At 68.6% G+C, this 20427-nt stretch overlaps 4 protein-coding genes across 10 annotated transcripts; 3 read left to right on the forward strand and 1 right to left on the reverse strand.

Moving 5' to 3' along the window:
- The first annotated feature begins 595 nt into the window (after nt 1–595).
- HDGF (heparin binding growth factor) lies at nt 596–7452 on the forward strand. 5 transcript variants are annotated; one of them, XM_083813167.1, is made up of 6 exons: nt 596–1101; nt 5954–6030; nt 6279–6417; nt 6519–6701; nt 6776–6981; nt 7158–7452. In XM_083813167.1, the coding sequence occupies exons 1-6, from the start codon at nt 1015–1017 to the stop codon at nt 7162–7164; spliced, it is 699 nt and encodes a 232-aa protein (XP_083669293.1). In that variant the 5' UTR covers nt 596–1014; the 3' UTR covers nt 7165–7452. The 5 variants fall into 5 exon arrangements, with proteins under 5 accessions (XP_083669293.1, XP_083669294.1, XP_083669292.1 ...); XM_083813168.1 differs by having other exon boundaries at nt 6776–6961; XM_083813166.1 differs by lacking the exon at nt 596–1101 and adding an exon at nt 2173–2496 and having other exon boundaries at nt 6776–6961.
- A 958-nt stretch (nt 7453–8410) lies between these two features.
- Nucleotides 8411–10379, forward strand: MRPL24 (mitochondrial ribosomal protein L24). Of its 2 annotated transcripts, XM_083813176.1 has the most exons (6): nt 8411–8560; nt 8681–8874; nt 9584–9679; nt 9769–9872; nt 9959–10089; nt 10169–10379. In XM_083813176.1, exons 2-6 carry the CDS (start codon nt 8692–8694, stop codon nt 10303–10305), a joined length of 651 nt encoding a protein of 216 aa, XP_083669302.1. In that variant the 5' UTR covers nt 8411–8560; nt 8681–8691; the 3' UTR covers nt 10306–10379. The 2 variants fall into 2 exon arrangements, with proteins under 2 accessions (XP_083669302.1, XP_083669301.1); XM_083813175.1 differs by having other exon boundaries at nt 8517–8874.
- A 90-nt stretch (nt 10380–10469) lies between these two features.
- On the reverse strand, nt 10470–16695 carry METTL25B (methyltransferase like 25B). 2 transcript variants are annotated; one of them, XM_083813103.1, is made up of 7 exons: nt 16572–16695; nt 15973–16167; nt 14757–15047; nt 13609–13671; nt 12182–13515; nt 10869–11056; nt 10470–10790 (listed from the first exon to the last, which is right to left on the reverse strand). In XM_083813103.1, exons 2-7 carry the CDS (start codon nt 16105–16107, stop codon nt 10597–10599), a joined length of 2205 nt encoding a protein of 734 aa, XP_083669229.1. In that variant the 5' UTR covers nt 16108–16167; nt 16572–16695; the 3' UTR covers nt 10470–10596. The 2 variants fall into 2 exon arrangements, with proteins under 2 accessions (XP_083669229.1, XP_083669228.1); XM_083813102.1 differs by having other exon boundaries at nt 15973–16225; nt 16572–16609.
- On the forward strand, nt 16666–20384 carry ISG20L2 (interferon stimulated exonuclease gene 20 like 2). Its single transcript, XM_083813179.1, has 3 exons — nt 16666–17485; nt 18228–18428; nt 19412–20384. Exons 1-3 carry the CDS (start codon nt 17294–17296, stop codon nt 19523–19525), a joined length of 507 nt encoding a protein of 168 aa, XP_083669305.1. The 5' UTR covers nt 16666–17293; the 3' UTR covers nt 19526–20384.
- The last annotated feature ends 43 nt before the right edge of the window (nt 20385–20427 follow it).

Here is a 20427-nt window from a genome sequence, read left to right on the forward strand (position 1 = left end):
AATTTTCTCCCCAGATTAATTCCCTATTTTCTTCCCAAATTAACACCCAAATTAATTCCCAATTTTCTCCCCAAGTTATTTCCCAAATTAATTCCCAATTTTCTCCCCAGATTAATTCCCTATTTTCTCCCCAAATTAACACCCAAATTAATTCCCAATTTTCTCCCCAAACTATTTCCCAACTCCCATTTTTTTCCCCAAATGAATTCCCTATTTTCTTCCCAAATTAACACTCAAATTAATTCCCAAACCTCTTCCCAACTTATCTCCCCCATTAATTCCCAAACCTCTTCCCCAATTAATTCCCAAACCTCTTCCCCAATTAATTAATTCCCGAATTTCCCGGCGCACAAAAGGAGGCGAGCGCCGGCGCTCGGGGCACAGCCCCCCCCCTCCCAGGCCTTTCCCCCCTCCCCCCCAAACACCACCCTCGCGAACACGCATCGCTAATTAGGGGCGTGTTAATTATTTTTGCAGACGTGACCCTGCACGGGGGGGGCGCGGAACGGGAGCGCGCCTGCGCCAGGCCGGCCAAGGGAGCGCGGAGCGCCTCGAGCGGCGGGGAGGGGATTTTTTTTCCTTTTTTTTTTTTTTTCCTTTCCCTTTTTTTTTTTTTTTGGGGGTGGGGGGTTGGGGGGGGGGGGGGAAGAAGAAGGGATTTGGGGGGGGCCGGGGGAGGGCGCAGTTGAATTCAAACACAAACAACTGCATGGGGCAGGGGCCCGCCGCGCCGCGCCGCTCCTAGCACCGGGGCCGCCGCCGCCCCCCCCGCGCCGCGCTGCGGTGGGGGCCGCCGCCTTCCTCCCCCCTCCCCCTTTATTCCCCCCCCCACGCTTTTTATCCCCCCCCCCTTTATTTTATTTTTTTTTAATTTTTTAATTTTTTTTTTTTGCCGGGCTCCCAAACTTCGCCCCTTTTTCCCCCCTCCCTTTTTTCTCTCCCTCCCCCCTTACCCCCCCCCCAGCCCTAATTACCCCCCCCAGCCCTAATTGCCCCCCCCCCCCGGCAGCCACCATGTCCCGGTCCAACCGGCAGAAGGAGTACAAATGCGGGGACCTGGTTTTCGCCAAGATGAAGGGCTACCCGCACTGGCCTGCCCGGGTAAGCACCTGGGGGGGGGGGACACGGGGGGGGGGGGCGCCATTTAGGCCTTTATTTCCTTATTTTATTGAAGAATATTCCCTCGGATCCCTCGGGGAAGCGACGTGCCCCCCCCCCGGTACAGGCAGGTGTGTGTGCAAAGGGGGGGGGGGGTCCACGCGTGTGTGCCCCCCCCCCTCTCCTTCTATGAGCGCACATGGGGGGCTTGGGGGGGGGTCGAAATGTCCTGGCCACATCGTGCCCCCACGGAGGGGGGGGGCACACACACGTGGGGGGGGGGGTAACACTCGTTGGGGGGGGGCACACACGTGGGGGGGGGTCCCCAACGCTCCACGTGCCCATGGGGACAAGTCGGGGGCGGGCGCGGGGGTGGGGTGGATTTTAACCCCCCCCCCCCCAACACCGTGGCTTTATTTAGGGGAGGGGGGGCTTTGTCTCGCCCCCCCACACCACCACAAGCTCCTTGAACCCCCCCCCACCCCAAAAAAAAAAACCCCGGCCTGGCTGCAGAGGGTGCTGGGCCGCGCTGCGCCCACACGGCCCGGGGTGGGGTGGGGGGGGGGGGGGGAGATTTGGGGGGGGGTGGGCAGCGAAGCGGAAGGTGTTGGAGCCCCCCCCCTCACCCCTCGGTGCCCCCCCCCCCCCCCCCCTCCAGGCTCCTTCCCCTCCCCGGGCCTGGCCAACTTTTGTTTGGTTTATGAGGATTTTGGCGGCCAGGCCGGGGAGGGGGTGGGGAGCCGCTCGCTTCTGGCACCGGCCCCCGAACGCGCACTCGAGAGCCCTGCGCCCTCCGCTCGGCGGGGGGGGGGTCCCCACGAGCCCCCCCAACCCCCCCCCCCCCCCAGGACCCCCCATTCCCAGCACCGCCGCCACCACGGCCTCGAAGCGCCGGGCCTCGTTCGGCCTCCGTCCCTCTGCGGTTAAAAACACCGAAAGGAATCAAACCAACCCCCCCCCACCGAGCCTCGTGCTCGCCCCCCGGGGCCCCAACGCCCCCCCCCCAAGGGTCCCCCCGCTTAGGGGCTCGGCTGCGGGGTTGGGGTCCGGGTTGGGGGGGGCCGAGCCCTCGCCCTCCCGCCGCTGACTAATCCCATTTCTCGCTCCAGCGGAGCGGGCAGGGCCGGCCCGTGACTAATGGGGCGCCCTGATGAAACGCTGCCCGTCCCCGTCACCCATCGGGGTGTTCGGTTTCTGCCCCCCCGAACCCTTTGGGGCCGGAGCGGGAGCAGGAGGCGAGCGGAGAAACCGAGGGCAAGGAGCCGGGAGCGAGGAGGCGCCGGCCGGGGCCGATTTCCCCAGCACGTGCGCGTGGGTCCCCCGCCGCCAAGGCGCCTGCAACACGAGCGGCCCAGCTCGGCCCCCCCAGATTGTTTCATCCTTCACCGAAACCCGCCGGTTTGTGCCTGGAAACCTCTCCCGAGGGGCCGGCACCGCAAGCAGGGGCTGCGTGCGGAGGGGAAACTGAGGCACGCGAGCCGGGGGGGTGGCACCGGCAGGGCCCGGCGCGGGGTTTTGCTGTCCCCTTCCTCCCGGGGTGCAGGCGGCTGGGGGCAGAGGTGCCGCCCCTCTCCCCCGACTCCATAAGGTCTCCCCGCCTCATTGCATCCCTCGTGGCACGGCCAGGGCCTTGTTTCTTACGGCCCATTATTTATTTCCTGCAGGTCAGGTGTTGCGGGGACCGGTGCTGCTCCAGGGCCCCGAGCGTCGCCCGCTCCCCTCAGCGGGTGTTTGGGGCCTTCAGCGGGGGGCAGAGCGGCGGTGGGGAGCCGGGTGGGCAGGATCAGGCCCCCCGTGTGCTGCCAGCAGGAGCCAGGGCGGCCCCACGGGGACGAGATAAACCCCCGGGGCTGTGCCCGGCCTCGTGCCCCCGCAGCAACGTCCTTTGGGGCAGGGGATGGCCAGGCTGGCACCGGTGACAGCCGGGTGCGCGCGTGTGGCCCCCCCACGGGCTCGACCCACGTGAAGTAATTCCCCCTGCCCGCCCCCAGATCGCCACCCCGTCCCTATCAGCGGGGAAACCGAGGCAGGGCCTGGCACCGCCGGGCCCCAGCTGGGCTGCTCCCAGTCTCGCTGCGCTCCGGGCACCGGTGGCAAAGTCCAGGTGCAGAGGTTGGGTGCAGAGTCCGTGCCGGGGTGCGTGCTCGTCCTGCCCCCGCCACGCTCCAGAGCTTTCCCTCCCACCCCAGCCCCCTTTTTTTTTATTTTTTATTTTTATTTTTTGTTGCCCCCCACCCCGGACGCTGTTTGCTGGAGCCGGCTGGGGAACCGCGAAGGGCGCACGAGCGGCAGGGCTGGACAAAGGGACGTGGGTGCCCTGGGTGATGCCCCTGGGCGCTTCGGCGGCCGGCCGAGCTCCGGGTGGGCTCCAGACGCCTTGTCCGGGGGGGGGGTCCCAGGGGGACGGAGGGATTTCCAAACAGCCCCAGCGCCTGCCCGCGCTGCTGTTGGGGTATCTTGGCTGCGGCCCCTTATCTCCCCTGTCCCTGCTTCCCCGCCCGCTGCTGCGCGTCGAGATGCCGCGGCCTCTTCTAGGAGGACGGGGTTTTGGGTGAAGAAGGGCCAGATAAGGGGCCGTCGCCCGCTGGGTGCCGCGTGCGGTGCGCGCCCTTCCAGCAGGGGACACGCGAGCCATCCCCAGCACCCTGGGGACGTTCAGCAGTGACCGAGGGGTGGCCGCACGGCAGGGGGGGTCCCGCAGCACCCCCCTGTTCCCCAGGGTCCCCGCCGCGGGCTGCACCGCGCCCCCTTTGCCCAACCACGACCTTGGCCAAGGACGGCTCCCGGCGTGGGGCCGGGGACGTGGCACCGCGCACGGGGCCGAGGTGGTGGCGGCGGCGGGGGGGGCTTGGGGACAACGGCGCCCCGGGGTCCCCGTCCCCAGCGGGGGCTGCGGGGACATCCTGCGGGGAGAGCGCCGGGGGCCGAGCCGCCGCGGTCGCACCACGTGCGCAGCCTTTCCTCGGGGATGGAGGATTTTTAAAAATAGCCGGGCCCGCTGCGAAGGCCTCGTGGCCGCGCCGGGGCCGCGTCCGCCCCGCTTCGCCCTCGGCAGGGTGAAATCAAGCTGCAATTAAACGCTCTTCGGAACGGGAGCGACGGCAGCCCCCGTGGGGTGGCACAGCCGGGACGGCGCGGCTGCATCTGGGGGTGTCCCGTCCTCGCCCAGCCCCGCTCCTAAAGGGCTCCGCGGGGGCTGGCGGGGGGGGGCCCTTGGTGTCCTGGGAGCGACCTGCAGAAACGTGATCCGCGCCGAAGCATCCCGGCGGCGGCGGCGGGGCCGGGCCGGCCGCCCGCCCTCTGACTCAGATTTTCTCCTCCGCCCCACCAGCGCCGCGTGGGGACGGCGCTGCTGCTCCCGGCGGTGGCGGCAGCTCGGGCGGGCAGGGCTCTGGCACCGGGGCGCGGTGGCGAGGCCGAGCTTGGTGCCACCGGCGGGGACCGACGCTCGCCCCCATCCCCGCCCCGGCTCCCCGGGTCTTGCCAAACGGGCCCGGGAGCGCCGCGGCCCTCGGAGGGCTCCCACACGTGGGATGTGTCCCCGGGCCCGGGGGTGGCGGCGAGTGGAGGCACGTCGCCGAGCCCGAAACGCGCCGCGGATCCGGGAAGGAGGATGCAGGGAGGAGGGCGTGGGGCTGGGCGCTGCCCGCGGCGGCCCCGCACCCAGGGCTCGGTGCCCGGGGGGGGACCAGCCACGGACCCGGCACAGCACCGGGCACCTGCTGGTCACGAGAGCACCCCGGGGTGGGTTTTTGGGTCCCGGCTGCCCCAAGCTGTGCGTGGGCACATCCCCCCCCTTGCTCCACGTGGGTCCCTCGAGTGGGGACCAGCAGTGAGCTGTCCCATCGGCTCCCCGCCAGCGGGGACGTTCCCCACGAGTGTCCCCGTCCCTGCGTGGAGTCCCCAGCTCGGGCATCCCGTCCCCACAGCGCTGCGACCCGGCGCAGTCCCGGGAGCCAACCCTTGGACGTCTCGGGGCGAAGCCGGCCGATATTTCCAGCTCCGGGAATTAAACCGGCCGCAACCCCCGGTCCAGATCCGGCGCCGAGCGCTGCGGCTTGCTCCAGGGCCACGTCCGCGACGTGCCAGGAGGAAAGGGGACAAAAAAAGTCCCGGTGGCAGCCCTGCGGGAGCCCCGCGCCAGCGCGGCCACCTGGGGAAACTGAGGCTCGGGTCGCGCCGTGAGTCAGCAGCGCGCTGGCAGCGGGGCCCGGCGGCTTTCGCTCTCCCACCTTTCTCCCCAGCGAGACCCCCCACCCGCTTTCTCTCCTTCCCCCTTCCTTTGAGGCTTTCTCGGGAATTTATGGCTGTGCTCGCGCTGGCTCAAGCGGGGGTTATTTTTAGACGCTATAAAAAGCCGCCGGCGCTGCTGGTGCTGTGTTCCCCGCGTGGCGCGCCGGGAATATTCCCGCTCGGTGACACGGCACCTGCCAGCGGGGCCGCTCGCCCACCGGGGGGGCTTGCGGGGCTCTGGGTGTTGGGGCTGCTCCCCCCCCGAGGGCCGGGCTGGAGCCGTTCCTCCTGCGCGCGGCTGGGGCCACGATTTTGCTGAGCTCGATGCGTCTGAGCCAGTCTAGACAAGGGCTTAGGGCGGCCGCTCCTCGCCATCCCCTCCGGGTGTTGGCGGTGCTGCCGCCGGCTTGGGAGCGGGGACGGGGCTCTGCAGGGGGCTGCGGGCGCTCGGCCGAGGCGGTAGCGATGCCCCAGATGGATCCAGGCACCGGGGCACCCGCCTCGCGGTGGTAGCTGCTGGGTCGGGAGTCGGGACCGGGGACACGGTGGCCAGGAGAGCGGTGGGTGATGTCCCGTCGGCTGCGCCCTCCCCAGCCCTCGCCTTTTCCTCTCCGTTGCGCAGATTGACGAGATGCCAGAAGCCGCGGTGAAGTCGTCCTCCAACAAATACCAAGTCTTCTTCTTCGGGACCCACGAAACGTGAGTGGGGCCCTGGCGCAAGATGGGGTCTGTGGGGCTAACGGGGACACGGAGAGATCCGACCCTCCGGGGTCTCGGTCTCCACGGGGCAGCGATGGTTGAGGTGGTCCCGGGGGCATTGGGTGGTGCCCAAAGCTGGGGAAGGAGCTGGGGAAGGAGCCAGTGGCGTGGCTCTGCGGGGATCCAGGGGGTTTGGGGGAGAGGCGGGACTCCCCAGCCGCCGTTCCTCATTGCTTTCCCCCGAGCAGGGCATTCCTGGGGCCCAAAGACCTCTTCCCCTATGAAGAATGCAAGGAGAAGTTTGGGAAACCCAACAAAAGGAAAGGGTTCAGCGAAGGCTTGTGGGAGATCGAGAACAACCCAACCGTCAAAGCCTCCGGGTACCAGGTGGGTGGTGATCCGCGGGGCCGCAGCCCTCCGTGGCCGCCTCCCGTCCCCCTCCCCGGGTGTCCCGGCCCCCCTCTCTTAAGCCCTGGTGTCGCCCCCAGCCCACCCCGAAGAAGACCTGCCCCGAGGACGCCGAGCCAGAGCGGGAGCCGGAGGGCGATGGGGAGAAGAAAGGCAACGCGGAGGGCAGCAGCGACGAGGAGGGGAAGCTGGTGATCGACGAGCAGTCCAAGGAGAAGAACGAGAAAGCCGGGATCAAGAGGAAAGCAGAAGATGCTTTGGAGGTAGGGGGACGGCGGGGACGGGGACATGGGCAGGGGGCGCCGGGGCAGGGCTGAGCCGAGCTCCCCGTGCCCAGGACTCCCCCAAACGCACCAAGGAGGCGGAGGGGCAGGAAGGGGAGAAGAAGGTCGACAACGAAGAGGCCCCCAAGGAGGAGCCGAAGCCCAACCCAACCGAAGGGGAGAAGGAGAAGAACAGTGACGCCGCTGGTGTGCTGGACGCCAACGAAGCCAAGCAGGAGGGCAAGGACAAGGCGGAGGAGGTCAGAGACCACAAGGAGAGGTGAGGGCGGTGAGTGGGGTGACCGTGAGCCCCCAAAACTGGGCTCTCCTCAACCCACCTGGGCACAGGGGAGCATCCCCAGGGGTGCGGAGGGGGGTCCCGGGGCTCCATCCCCAGCTGGGGTCCCGACGTCGCGGGGTCTGTGACCGAACACCCGGGTCTCTTCGCTCCTGCAGTCCGTAGCGGCCTCCCCGGCGAGCTGATCTCCCGCCTGCCCCTTCCCCGCTGGGCTCCCTGGGTGCTGCCCCGTCTCGCCCTCGTCGGCTCGTCACGTCCGCGGCTCCGGAAACGAGAAACAAACCGAAAAAAAAATGAAATAAAAAAGAGAAATGAAGAGAAACCCGGTAACGATAACCCCTGAACCGACCCGCATCTCCTGGCCCCGCCGTCGCAGGGCGCATGCTTTGTATTAGTGATTTCTAGGGGGCTGATCAGTTGATTTGAAATAAAAGCGATTCATGCCTTTTTAAAGCGCTTCTGCCGGTGTCTTTGTCTCGAGGGGTCGGCCCCTTCCCGCTGTGCTGCAGGTGAGAGGGCTCTGCAGGGCGATTTCGGGGCCCTTTGGGCTCGTTTCACCTTCTCGGTGCCAGGAGGAGCCCAGAAGGAAATGCAGAAAGGGCCCGGGGTGAACTGGAACAGGGGGAGAAAAATGATTGAAAGAGGGGAAGGAGAGCAGCAGGAGGAAGCTTTTCAGAGGAGAGATTTTTACTAACGTGGAAAAACACCATTCTACAAGAAAATGCCACGGAGGGGCTGGGACGGGAGCCGTTTCCCCTCACAAACGCTTCCTCCCTGCCAGTGGGTCCCTGGAGGGGGGGGGCACGATGGGGATCCCGGTGACCCCGGTGCCCAAATCCCCCCGGAGAGCCCCGTGGCCGCAGGGCCGGGAGCTGCAGCAGAAAATGGAGCCCTGGCCAGGCGCCAGCGCTGCTCCCAGCCCAGCTCCCAGCTGCCGGGGCCGCTGCTGCCCCCGCCACGGGCACCGGGGACCCCCCGGGGACCCCTCGGGGACCCCCCCTTGGCCATGGGGGGAGCCCCCAGCTCCGTGCCCCCAGGCCTCGGCCACCGCCACGGCCCCACTTGGGGAGCCAGGGCCGGGCCTGGGCAGCAGGCGGAGGCCTGGGGGGGCAATGGGGGGCTGCGGGGGGCACTTAGGGGGGCGTGGGGGGCAAATGGGGCAGATAATGGTGGGGGGGTATAATGGCGGCCATGGGGGGCAGGGAGCTGGTGCAGTGCGGTCCCACGGCCTCACCGCCGCCCCCGGCCTTGCCCCAGCCCCCGGCCCGGCTCCCGCACGCCCCGGGGCCGTTTCTGTCGGACTGGGCCCTACGGGAGTGGGGGGGTACTGGGTAAACTGGGAGGAGGCCGCGTGGACTACAACTCCCAGCATGCCCCGCTGCGCGGGAGAGAGGTCAATGGCGGCCCGCTCCCGGGATGCACCGCGCCAGCGGCGGGCCACGAGGGGGGAACGGGGGGGTGAAGGACTACAACTCCCAGCGCGCCCCGCGGCGGGACTACGCGTCCCGGCGTGCACCGCGGCGCCGCCACTTCCGGGAGCGAGAGGCCGCGGGACGCTGAGGTGAGGCCGGGGGGGCCCGGGGGGAACCGGGAGGGTCCCGGGGGCTCGGGGCCGGGCTCGGGGTCTGGTTCCCGGTGTCGGGGCTCGGCCCCCGGCCCCTCTCAGCCGGCGCCCCCCCAGCCCCCGCCGCCATGCGGGTGTCGGCCCTGCTGGGCCTGGCGGCCCGGCCCAAGCTGCCCTCCGGGTACCGGCACGGGACGTGGCGGCCCGGCACCGGCCCCGAGCAGCGCAAAAACCCCCCCGGGCAGCGCCGCAACAAGGTGTTCGTGGAGCCCGTCGGCAGGGACGAGTGGAAGGTGTTCCGCGGGGACACGGTGAGCCGGGCCGGGGACCCCCGTTAGGGCCCCCGGGGAACCCCCCCTTTAACGGCCCCCCGGGGAGCCCCCCCATTCCCTCTTTGATGGGACCCGGGGACCCCCTCCTTTTAGGGCCCCTCGGGACCCCCCCCTTTTTTTGGGACCTAGGGAGCCCCCCGTTAATTGGGACCCGGGGAGCCCCCCCCTTTGATTGGGATTCGGGGAGCCCCCCCCCTTAGTGCCCCCCTTTTAATGCCCCCCTGGAGAGCCCCCCCTTTAATGGGACCCGGGGACCCCCCTTTTAGGGCCGCTGGAGACCCCCCCCTTTAATTGGGACCTGGGGAACTCCCCCCCTCCTTAATGGCCCCCCCGGGGAGCCCCCCCTTAATAGGGACCCGCGGAGCCCTCCCTTTAATGCCCCCCGTGGGAGCCCACCCCATTCCCCTTTTAATAGGCCCCTGGGGACCCCCCTTTAATTGGGACCCGGGGAGCCCCCCCTCCTCCTTTAATGGGACCCGGGGACCCCCCCTTTTAGGACCCATTGGGGGCCCCCCCCCGTTCCTTCAGCCCCTCTGAGCTCCCCCCTTTTATTGGACCCGAGGAGAGCCCCCCGTTTTACCTTCCCCGGAGAGTCCCCCATTTATTGGTCCCCAGGGACCCCCCCCGCTCCTTCAGCCCCACTGAGCCCCCCCCGTTCCCTCTGCCCCCCCCCCGACCCCCCCCGCAGGTGCAGGTGCTGGCCGGGAAGGACGCGGGGAAGCAGGCGCTGGTCACGCAGGTGGTGCGAGCCCGCAACTGGGTCGTCGTGGAAGGGCTGAACACGGTGAGGGGCGAGCCGGGGGGGTGGGGGGGGGCTGCGGTGCTGGGGGGGGGGGGCACGGAACACCCCTAACCCCCCCCTCTATCCCGCAGCACTACCGCTACATCAACAGGCTGGCCAAATTCAGCGGCACCTACATCGCCAGCGAGGCCCCGCTGCTGCTCAGCCAGGTCGCCCTGGTGGATCCTGAGGACCGGTAACGCCCTGGGGGGGGGACACCATGAGGGGGGGGACACCAGGGGGGTCCCCGCTGATCCCCGTTCTCCCCCCCCCCGCCGCCAGGAAGCCGACGGAGGTGCAGTGGCGCTACACGGAGGAGGGCGAGCGGGTGCGCGTCTCGCTGCGCACCGGCCGCATCATCCCCCTGCCGCTGCGGCAGCGCCGCGACGGGGTCGTCCCCGAGCAGTGGATCGGTGAGGGGCACGGGTTTGGGGCTTGGGGGTGCGGCTCCGGGCTTGGGGGGGCGCTCAGCGCCGTCCCCTGTGCCCGCAGACGGCCCCAAGGACACCTCGGTGGAGGACGCGCTGGAAAAGACGTACCTGCCCTCGCTGAGGACGTTCGAGGAGGAGATCATGGACGCCGCGGGCATCGTGGAGACGCGCCGGGCCAGGAAATCCTACTGGTACTGAGCGGGGAACCCGGGCGCCCCCGCCCCGCGGGCAGCAGCTCAAAATAAAGGATTTTTTGTTTTTTTGTAGCTATATTTCGGTTTTCGCCCTATTTTTTTTGCGGCTGCGGTGCTTTCGGGGCGGCTCTCGGCCACGCTGGGGGGTGGGGGCAGGCCCCCCTTTTCCCCACCCCCACCCCGTTCCCTCAGTCCGAGCCCCGCACCACTAAAAAAAACCCACAAAACAATTTTATTTCTCCTCCTGCCCCACGGCAGCGGTTGGGCGCCCGTCCTTCCGTCCCCGCCGCACCGCTCAGCCCCGTCCCTGCCCGGGGGGCTGCGCTGCCCCCCCTGCCCCTTCCTCCTCCTCCTCCTCCTCCTCTTCCTCGCCGCTGTCCTCCTCCAGGCCCTCCAGCACCCCGTCCAGCGGCGCCCGCGCCGCCACCAGCACCAGGTTGCGCGGGGAGAACCGGGGATCGAAGAGGGGCACCAGGGCGCACTGGAAGCCTGGGGGGGGCAGAGAGAAGGTCACCACCGGCGCCCCCTCCCCATTTCCCCCCCCAAACCGCCCCCCCCGGCACCCACCTTGCTCCCGCAGGTAGAGCAGGCGGTCGAGCAGGATGAGGCTCTCCACCAGCGGGGCCAGCAGCAGCACCAGGCTGAGGAAGGCCAGCACCTCGTGCTGCCGGGCCAGCATGGCGCCCACCGCCCCCGAGTCCAGCGGGACCCGCGCCGGGTCCAGTCCCACGCGGGGCAGCCCCAGGCGGGCGTAGCTGCAGGGGGGGGGGACAGAGACACGGGGGGCGGGGGTTAACGGGGTGAGGGGACCCCCCGGGGGACCCTCCAGGAGAAGGGGGAGACCCCAGGGGAGAGGAGGAGATACCAAGAGAGAGGGACCCCAAGGGAGGGGGACACCCCGGAAAAGGGGACACCAGGAGACAGGGGGACGACCCCAAGAGAGGGGGCACCAAGAGAGGGAGAGACCCCAGGAAAGGGGGAGACCCAGAGGGGGAGACCCCAGGAGGGGGGGGCAACCCAGAAGGGGGGACACCCCAGGAGAAGGGGACACCCCAGGGAAGAAGGGGACATCCCAGAAGGGGGGCCCCGGGAGAGGGGATACCAGGGGAAGGGACACCCCAGGAGAAGGGATGCCAGGAAAGGAGGGGACATCCCAAAAGGGGGGACAACCCAGAAGGGGGGATGCCCCAGGAGAAGGGGCCCCAGGAGATAGAAGGGGGGACCCCAGGAGAGGGAGCACCCCAGAAGAAGGGACACCCCAGGAGAGGGGACACCCCAAAAGAAGGCCCCCCAGGAGAGGGGACACCCTAGAAGAAGGGACCCCGGGAGAGCAGACCATGGGGGAAGGGACTCCAGGAGAAGGGACATCCCAGGAGAAGGGCCCACCCCAAAAGAAGGCCCCCCAGGACAAGGGACCCCAGAAGAAGGGACACCCCAGGAGAGGGAACACCCCAAGAGAGGAGGACCCCAGGAGAGGGAACACCCCAGGATAGGGGACCCCAGGAGAGGGCCCACCCCAGAAGAAGGCCCCCCAGGAGAAGGGACGTCCTAGAAGAGGGGACACCCCAGGAGAGGAGGACCCTAGAAGAAGGGCACCCCAGGAGAGGGAACACCCCAGGAGAAGGGACCCCGGGAGAGCAGACCCCAAGAGAAGGCACATCCCAGGAAAGGGCCCACCCCAGAAGAAGACCCCCCTAAAGAAGGGACACCCCAGGAAAGGGGACATCCTAGAAGAGAGGACCCCGGGAAAGGGGGGACCCCAGGAGAAGGGACACCCCAGGAGAAGGGACCCCAGGAGAAGTGACACCCCAGGAGAAGGGCCCACCCCAAAAGCAGCCCCCCCCCAGGAGAAGGGGGACGCCCTCCCGCCCCGCACGCACTCGGGGAAGCTGAGCTCGTGGGCCTTCTTCCCCGCCTGCACCCCGAGGCGCCTCTTGCTGGGCTCTGCCGCCCGGATCAGGCTCTCGAGCGCGGCGCGGTAGCAGTGGGCGCGCAGGCGGGCGCTGCCCCGGCGCAGCCGCCCCGCGAACGCCTCGAGCGCGTGGCACGCGGCCTCGCGGGCGCGGTACGACAGCTCGTGGCCCGGCAGCGCGGCCACCCAGGCGCTCAGCGGGTAGCCCGGGGCTTCGGGAACGGGCTCCGGGGCTACGGGGCTGGGGTCTCGGGGCTGGGGGTCTCGGGGCTGGGGATCGGGGTTTTGGGGATGGGGATTGGGATTTTGGGGATGGGGGCCGGGGTTTTGGGGCTGCAGACTGGGGTTTTGGGGTTGGGGACCAGGGTTTTGTGGCTGGGGACTGGGGTTTTGAGACTGGGGACCAGGATTTGGGGGCTGGGGACTGGAGTTTTGGAGCTGGGGACCGGGCTTTTGGGGATGGGGATGGGGGCCGGGGTTTTGGGGCTGTGGACTGGGCTTTTGGGGTTGGGGGCCAGGGTTTTGGGGCTGGGGACTCGGATTTTGGGGTTGGGGACCAGGGTTTTGGAGTTGGGGACCGGGATTTTGGGGCTGGGGACTGGGATTTTGCCATTGGGGACTGGGGTCTTGGAGCTGGGGAGCGGGGTTTTGGGGCTGGGAATTGGGATTTTGGGGCTGGGGACCAGGGTTTTGGGGCTGGGGATTGGGATTTTGGGGCTGGGGTTCGGGGTTTTGGGGCTGGGGTTCGGGGTTTTGGGGCTGGGGACCTGGATTTTGGGGCTGGGGACCGGGGTCCTGGGGCTGGGGCCGCGTGGAGAGCTTCATGTAGCAGCAGGCGGCCGAGGTGACGGCGGCCACGTGGGGGCTGCGGGCGAAGTGGCGCAGCAGGGCCACGCTGAGGTCCCCGCAGGCGTGCAGCCCCGTCAGCAGCACCCGCTCGCCCCCCGGCGCCCCCCGAAGCGGGTTCCTGGCGGGAGGGCCCGGCCCCGGGGCGGGGGGCAGCAGGAATTCCTCCCCGGGCGCCCGCGGGTCCAGCCGGCCGGCCACGTGCCGCGGGCAGCGGGGACAGAGGGGTGCGCGGCTCCTGGGGCGCCGGGGGGGGGTTTTGGGGTGCCAGGGGCTGCTTTCGGGGTGCCGGGGGGGTGGGAGCGGCCCCCCCCCGTCGCCCCGTGCCCGTTTTTTGGCCAGCTCCCGCAGCAGCTCGCGGTCGAAGCGCTCGGCCAGGCCCACCAGGCGGCCGTCGCCCTCCACGGCGGTGACGGAGAGGCCGAGGCCGAAGGCCAGGAAGCGCGAGAGGTGGCCCTGGGGGGGGGGGACACGGGGACGTGCCCGGTGTCGGGGGGGGGACACACGACGCGTCCCCGGGGTGTGTCCCCCCCCCCCCCCACCTCGTACCTGCCCAGCGCCCACGTCCACCACGCGGTCGCAGCCCGTGGCCTGGCTCAGCCGCTGCAGCACCTGGGGAGAAGGGACGGGGGGGACGCGGGGGGGGGACAGGGTGACATGGGGGGGCTGGGGTGACATGGGGGGGCTGTGGGGACATATGGGGGTTGTGGGGACACGGGGGAGTTGTGGGGACACGGGGGGGACAGGGTGACATGGGGGGGCTGGGGTGACATGGGGGGGGTTGTGGGGACACTGGGGGGGACAGGGTGACATGGGGGGGCTGGGGTGACATGGGGGGGCTGTGGGGACATGGGGGGGCTGTGGGGACATGGGGGGGGTTGTGGGGACATGGGGGGGGTTGTGGGGACACTGGGGGGGACAGGGTGACATGGGGGGGCTGTGGGGACATGGGGGGGGTTGGGGTGACATGGGGGGGCTGTGGGGACATGGGGGGGGTTGGGGTGACATGGGGGGGCTGTGGGGTGACGTGAGGGTTGTGGGGTGACACAGAAGGGGCCCAGGGTGACACATGGGGGTCATGGGGTGACATGGGGGTGTGGGGTGATATGGGGGGGGGGGCGTGTGGTGACACGGGGGGCACGGGGTGACAGGGAGGGGACACAGAGTGACAGGAGGGGCTCCTGGGGTGACATGGGGAGTTGTGGGGTGACGTGGAGAAGGTATGGGGTGACACGGGGGAGCATGGGGTGACACGGGTGACATGGGGTGTTGTGGAGTGACACGAGGGGACATGCGGTGAGGCGGGGTGTTATGGGGTGACGTGGGGCGTTACGGGGTGACACGGGGCATTATGGGGGGTTATGGGGTGACATGGGGCGTTACGGGGTGTTACGGGGCATTACGGAGTGACACGGGGTGGTATGGGGTGACATGGGGGGACATGTGGTGACACAGGGGGATATGTGGTGACATGGGGTGTTACAGGATGACACGGGGTGTTAGGGGGTGACATGGGGTGTTACAGGATGACACGGGGTGTTAGGGGGTGACACGGGGCATTACGGGGTGACATGGAGTGTTATGGGATGACACGGTGTTACGGGGTGACACGGGGTGTTATGGGGTGACACGGGACGTTATAGGGTGACACGGGGGGGGCACATGGTGACACGGGGCGTTACGGGGGGGCCACCGACCTTGCCCAGGCGCCGGATCTCGTGCTGCTTCTTGGGCTTGACGTGGCGGCGCAGCAGCGGGTGCAGGCGGGGGCTGTGGCAGGGCGGGCGCGGGGCCCCCCCGGGGCGCCCCCGGGGCAAGGCCAGGGCGCGGGCGGCGGCGGCGAAGGCGAGCAGGGACAGGGGCCAGGCCGCGCGCGGGGCCGCCGCCGTGCCCAGCAGGGTGGCCGCCAGCTGCGGGGGGGGCGCCGCCGCCAGGGCCGACTGCCAGGCCGGGGGGAGCTGCGCCCACAGCCCCTCGGCGAAGAAATCCTGCGGGGGGGGGGGGTGGGAGGGGATTAAGGGGGTTATCGGGGTTGGGGGGGGGGCGTAGGTAGGGTTAGGGTTGGGGTTGGGGTCGGGGTCCTAATTAGGGTGATAATTAGGGTTGGGGTTGGGGTTGGGGTTGGGGTCCTAATTAGGGTGATAATTAGGGTTAGAGTTAGGGTTGGGATTGGGGTTGGGGTTAGGGTTACAGTTAGGGTTAGGGTTACGGTTAGGGTTAGGGTTAGCGTTGGGGTTAGGGTTAGGGTTGGGTTTAGGGTTAGGGTTAGGGCTAAGGTTGGGGTTGGGGTTGGGGTTAGGGTTAGGTTTGGGGTTCAGGTTAGGCTTGGGTTTAGGGTTAGGGTTAGGATTAGGGATAGGGTAAGAGTTAGTGTTAGGGTTGGGGTTGGGGTTGGGGTTATGGTTGCGATTAGGGTTGGGGTTAGATTTAGGGTTGGGGTTAGGGTTTGGGTTAGGGTTAGTGTTAGGTTTGGGGTTAGGGTTGGGGTTGGGGTTGGGGTTGGGGTTCGGGTCGGGGTGGGGTTAGGGTTGGGGTTGGGGTTAGGGTTAGGGATAGGGTTAGGGATAGGTTTAGGGTTAGGTTTGGGGTTAGGATTAGGGTTAGGTTTGTGGTCTGGGTTGGGGTTAGGGTTAGGGGTTAGGGGTTAGGGTTGGGTTTAGGGTTGTGGTTAGGGTTAAGTTTAAGGGTTGGGGTTGGGTTCAGGGACCTAACTAGGGTCATATTTATGTATGGGGTTGGGGTTGGGGTCATAATTAGGGTTTAGGGTTGGGATTGGGTTTGGTGTTACGGTTGGGGTTTAGGGTTAGGGTTGGGGTTGGGGTTGAGGTCATGGTCGTAGCTACAGTTAGGGTTAGGGGTCGGGGTCGGGGTCAAGGTCGGGGTGGGGTCATGCGGCTGGGTCGGGTCACTCACGATGACGCAGGCGTCGAGCAGCGGGCGGTACATGGCCAGGAGCCGCACGATGTCGGCCGCCCGCTGCTGCTCCCAGTGCAGGGCGGGGTGGGCGGGGCCCGGCATGGCAGCGCCTGGGGGCGGGTGTGACGTCATGCTGGGGGAATGACGTCATCTCCTGGGCTCTGACGTCACCTCCTGGGCTCTGACGTCACCCTGGGGGGTGTGACGTCATGCTGGGGGGTGATGTCACCTCCTGGGTTGTGATGTCATGCTGGGGGCATGAGATTACTCCGGGGCTGTGACATCACGCGGTGCCGATATTCGACTCCCGGGCCATGACGTCACAGTGCCACCCTGATGACATCACCGCCTTGTGACGTCACCCAGACCCGCAGCTCTCCGGTCCACCCCCGTGACGTCACGCAGTGACGCGCCCCCCCCCCCCCGCCATGACATCACCGGGCAGCCCCAGCCTGCCCCACCCCCTCCCCTCCCCTCCCTCACGGTGACATCACACCCCCTGCCCTGACGTCACCGGACGCGCCCCAACACCCCCCCCCCCCATACCATAGAGCCGCCCTCCGGCGGGCCAGAGCGGCCGCGCGCGCCCCACTCACCTCCCTTCCGGCTTCCCGCCGGCGGCGCCGCGCATGCGCGCGGGGCCGGCGCGAGGAGCACCCGCTTCCGCCCCTTCCGCTTCCGCTTCCGGCCGCCATGTCGGAGCTCATCCTCAACGTGAGCTTCGCCGTCGGCGGCCCCCCCCCCCCCCCGGCGGCCCCCGGCCGGCAACCGGCGGCACCGCAGCTTCGTCCGGCGCCGGCGGCTCCTCGAGCGGCTCGGGGCTCTCAAGGAGAAGCAGCTGCCCCCGAACGCCCGCCGCCAGCCCAGGGGCGACCCAAAAAAACCCGGGGCCTGCGGCGGGGGGCGGCCGCGGGGAGGCGGGGGGGGCCGGGAGGGCACAAAATGGCGGCGGCCTCCCTCAGGAGGGGGCGCTGCGCCCGAGAAGGGAGCCCCTAAAGGCCCGGGGGGGGGGCTTAAAGGCTCTGGGGGCTCCCCTAAAGGCTCTGGGGGCCCCCCTAAAGGCTCTGGGGGTCCCAAAGGCTCTGGGCCCCCCCCTAAATCCTCTGGTGCCCCCCCCAAGGCCTCTGGAGCCCCCCTCAAGGGCTCTGGGCCCTCCTCTAAAGGCTCTGGGCCCCCTCCTAAAGGCTCTGGGGCTCCCCTCAAAGCCTCTGGGGCTCCTCTCAAAGCCTCTGGGCCCCCCCCTAAAGCCTCTGGCCCCCCCCTCAAAGCCTCCGGGCCCCCCCCGGCTCCCTGCAAGCTGGTGGCCATCGACTGCGAGATGGTGGGCACGGGCCCCGGCGGGCGGACCAGCGCCCTGGCCCGCTGCAGCATCGTGGGCTACGAGGGCGACGTCCTGTACGACCACTACGTGCGGCCCACCGAGCCCGTTGTCGACTACCGCACGCGCTGGAGCGGCGTGAGGAGGCAGCACCTGGCCAACGCCGTCCCCTTCAGCAAAGCCCAGCGGGAGGTGCGCGCCCGCAGGCCGGGGCGTGCGCTTTTTTGGGGGGAGGGTGTTTGGAGGACTGCTGGGGGGGTTTTGGGGGGGGGTTGTGGTGTTTGGAGGGGTTTGGGGGGGGTTGGGGGAGGTTTGGGGGGTTTGAAGGGTTGTTGGGAGGGGGGTTGGGGGTGTTTATGGTGTTTGGAGGGATTCTGGGAGGGTTTTGGGGGTGTTTGGGGTGTTTGGAGGGATGCTTGGGGGGGGGTTAGGGGGGGTTGTGGTGTTTGGAGGGGTTTGGGGGGGCTTTGGGGGAGGTTTGTGGTGTTTGGAGGGATGCTGGGGAGGTTTTGGTCGGGTTTGGGGTGTTTGGAGGGATGCTGGGGGGGCTTTGGGGGAGGTTTGGGGTGTTTGGAGGGATTTTGGGGGGGGTTGGGGTGTTTGGAGGGATGCGGGGGGGGTTGGGGGTATTTGTGGTGTTTGTAGGGATGCTGGGGGGTTTTGGGGGGCTTGTGGTGTTTGAAGGGCTTCTGGGGGGGGTTGGAGAGGGTGGGCATGGGGACGCGCTGCTGGGGGCGTTATGGGGCCGTTTGTGGGGCGTGACGGGGTGCTGGGGGGCTGCCCACATCCCAGCTCCCCCCCTGCAGCAGAAAAGGGGGGGGTCTTTGTTACCCCCGCCCAGCCCCACGTCCCGGCCCCAACCCGATCCCCCCCCGGGGGCTGCGGGGTGCCCCGGGGCCTGCCCCCCGACCTCTGCCCTCCTCTGGTCCCCCAGATCGTGCGGCTGCTCAGCGGGAAGGTGGTGGTCGGCCACGCCATCCACAACGACTTCAAGGCGCTCAAGTACTGCCACCCCAAGGCTCTCACCCGCGACACCTCCAAAATCCCGCTGCTGAACCGCCGCGGCGGCTTCCCCGAGGGCGTCTCCGTCTCCCTGAAGCGCCTGGCCAAGGAGCTGCTGCACCGGGACATCCAGGTGCGCCGCGCGGGGCCTCGTCCTGCTCCCCCGGCACGGGGGAGCCTTGGGGAGTTCTGGGGGGGCCTTTGGGGCTTCTGGGGGGGCTCTGGGGGGTTCTTTGGGGGCCGGGGGGGGTTCTTTGGGGGCTTGGGGGGGTTCTTTGGGGGTCTTGGGGGGTTCTTTGGGGGCTCCAGGGGGTTCTGTGGGGCCCAGGGGGGTTCTGGGGGGGCCCGGGGGGGTTCTGTGGAGCTCTGGGGGGTTCTTTGGGGGCCCAGGTGGGTTCTTTGGGGGCTCGGGGGGGTTCTGTGGGGCCCTGAGGGGTTCTGTAGGGGCTCTGAAGGGTTCTTTGGGGGCTCTGGGGTTTTTTTGGGGGGCTCTGGGGGGTTCTGTGGGGGCCCGTGGGTTCTTCAGGGCCTGGGGGGGTTCTATGGAGCTCTGAGGGGTTCTTTGGGGGCCTTGGGGGGTTCTTTGGGGGCCCAGGTGGGTTCTGTGGGGTCTCTGGGGGGTTCTTTGGGGGCCCAGGGGGGTTCTTTGGTGCCCAGGGGGTTCTTTGGGGGCTCTGGGGGGTTGTTTGGGGGCTCTGAGGAGTTCTTTGGGGCCTTGGGGGATTCTTCGGGGGCTCTGGGGGGTTCTTTGGGGGCCCAGGGGTTCTTTGAGGGCCTTGGGGGTTTTTTGGGGACTCTGAGGCGTTCTGTGGGGGTTCTGGGGGTTTTTTGGGGGGCCCAGGGGTTCTTTTGGGGCTGTGGCCAGCCAGGCGCTGGCGGTTTGTTGTTTCTCCGGGGGTTCCCGTCCCATCCGGGGGCCGGGGCACCCCACACCCCGCCGCCGCCGCCCCGTGCCTCGGTTCCCTCTTCCCCAAAAGCCGCCCACGGGCGCAGCTCAGCCCCGCACGAGGCAGCCGGGAGTCCCCGGGGGGGGGTGGGATTTTTGTTTTTTTTTTTCTCCTCCCGGCCGCCCCGGGGGCCGTGCCCAACCCTCGCGTCCCCGTCGTCCCCCGGCAGGTGGGGAAGAGCGGCCACTCCTCGGTGGAGGACGCCAGGGCCACCATGGAGCTCTACAGGGTGGTGGAGGCCGAGTGGGAGCAGCACCTGGCGCTGAACCCCGAGCAGCAGTGAGCAGCCAGCCCCCGCGGGGGGGCTCCGAGAGCCCTGAGGAGGAGGAGGAGGAGGAAGACGGAGGAAGAAGGAGCAGGCAGCGAGCGCTGCGGCCCCGTGGTGTGGCAGCACCAAGCCCCCGCCGTGCCCTGAGACCCCGCGGCGTGGGGAGAGCCGGGGCCAGCCCCTGCCTTCAAGGGGGGGGGACACGCTCCCAGGTCCCACCCCGAGCACCTCGGGGCTGTCGGAGCCCCCCTCCGGGACCCCGAAAACATCGGAGGGCCAAATGTGGCTGTGCCCAGGTGGGGGGGGTTTTTTGGGGGGGGTCCTCGCAGGTGGGGGCCCTGCCCCGCCACTGGCAGGGAGGGGACGGAGCCGGGCTCGCCCCGGGGGAGCGTCCCTGCGCAGCTCGGGGCCCATCACCTCCCCCGTGGCCTTGCACAACTACCTCGAGCCGGGCCCCCAAAGGCTCCGGGATTAAAAAAATAAAAAATAAACTTAAAAAAAATACACAAAAAAAGGGCTGCGGGGCGGGCCGAGGCAGGCCCTGCCGTGCCGGGAAGTCCCGCGCACCCCCGGGAGCTGCTCCCCTGCGGGACTCGGGCGCTGCCTTCCCCTGGGCGTAAGTCCTGCCGCAAATGGGGGGGGGCCGGGGTGGGAGCGGTGTCCGTCCGTCTGTCCGCGTCTGTCTGTCCGTCCCTTTGGGGACGTGGTGGCCTCCCGGACGCCACCGGGGCGGGGGTTTGGGTCCCCGAACTCCTGAACGTGCCCCCCCAGCGAGTTCCTCGGTGCGCCCCGGCTGGCCTCACCGCGGAGCCGCTCCGAAGCGGGACTGTTTTGTGTCCGGGATGCCCATTAAACGAGAGATGATTAATGAGATGATTAACGAGATGATTAATGAGCCCTTCCGTGCGCCGGGGGGA

This window comes from Anser anser, assembly GCF_964211835.1.
Source record: "Anser anser genome assembly, chromosome: 28".
Lineage (NCBI taxonomy): Eukaryota > Metazoa > Chordata > Aves > Anseriformes > Anatidae > Anser > Anser anser.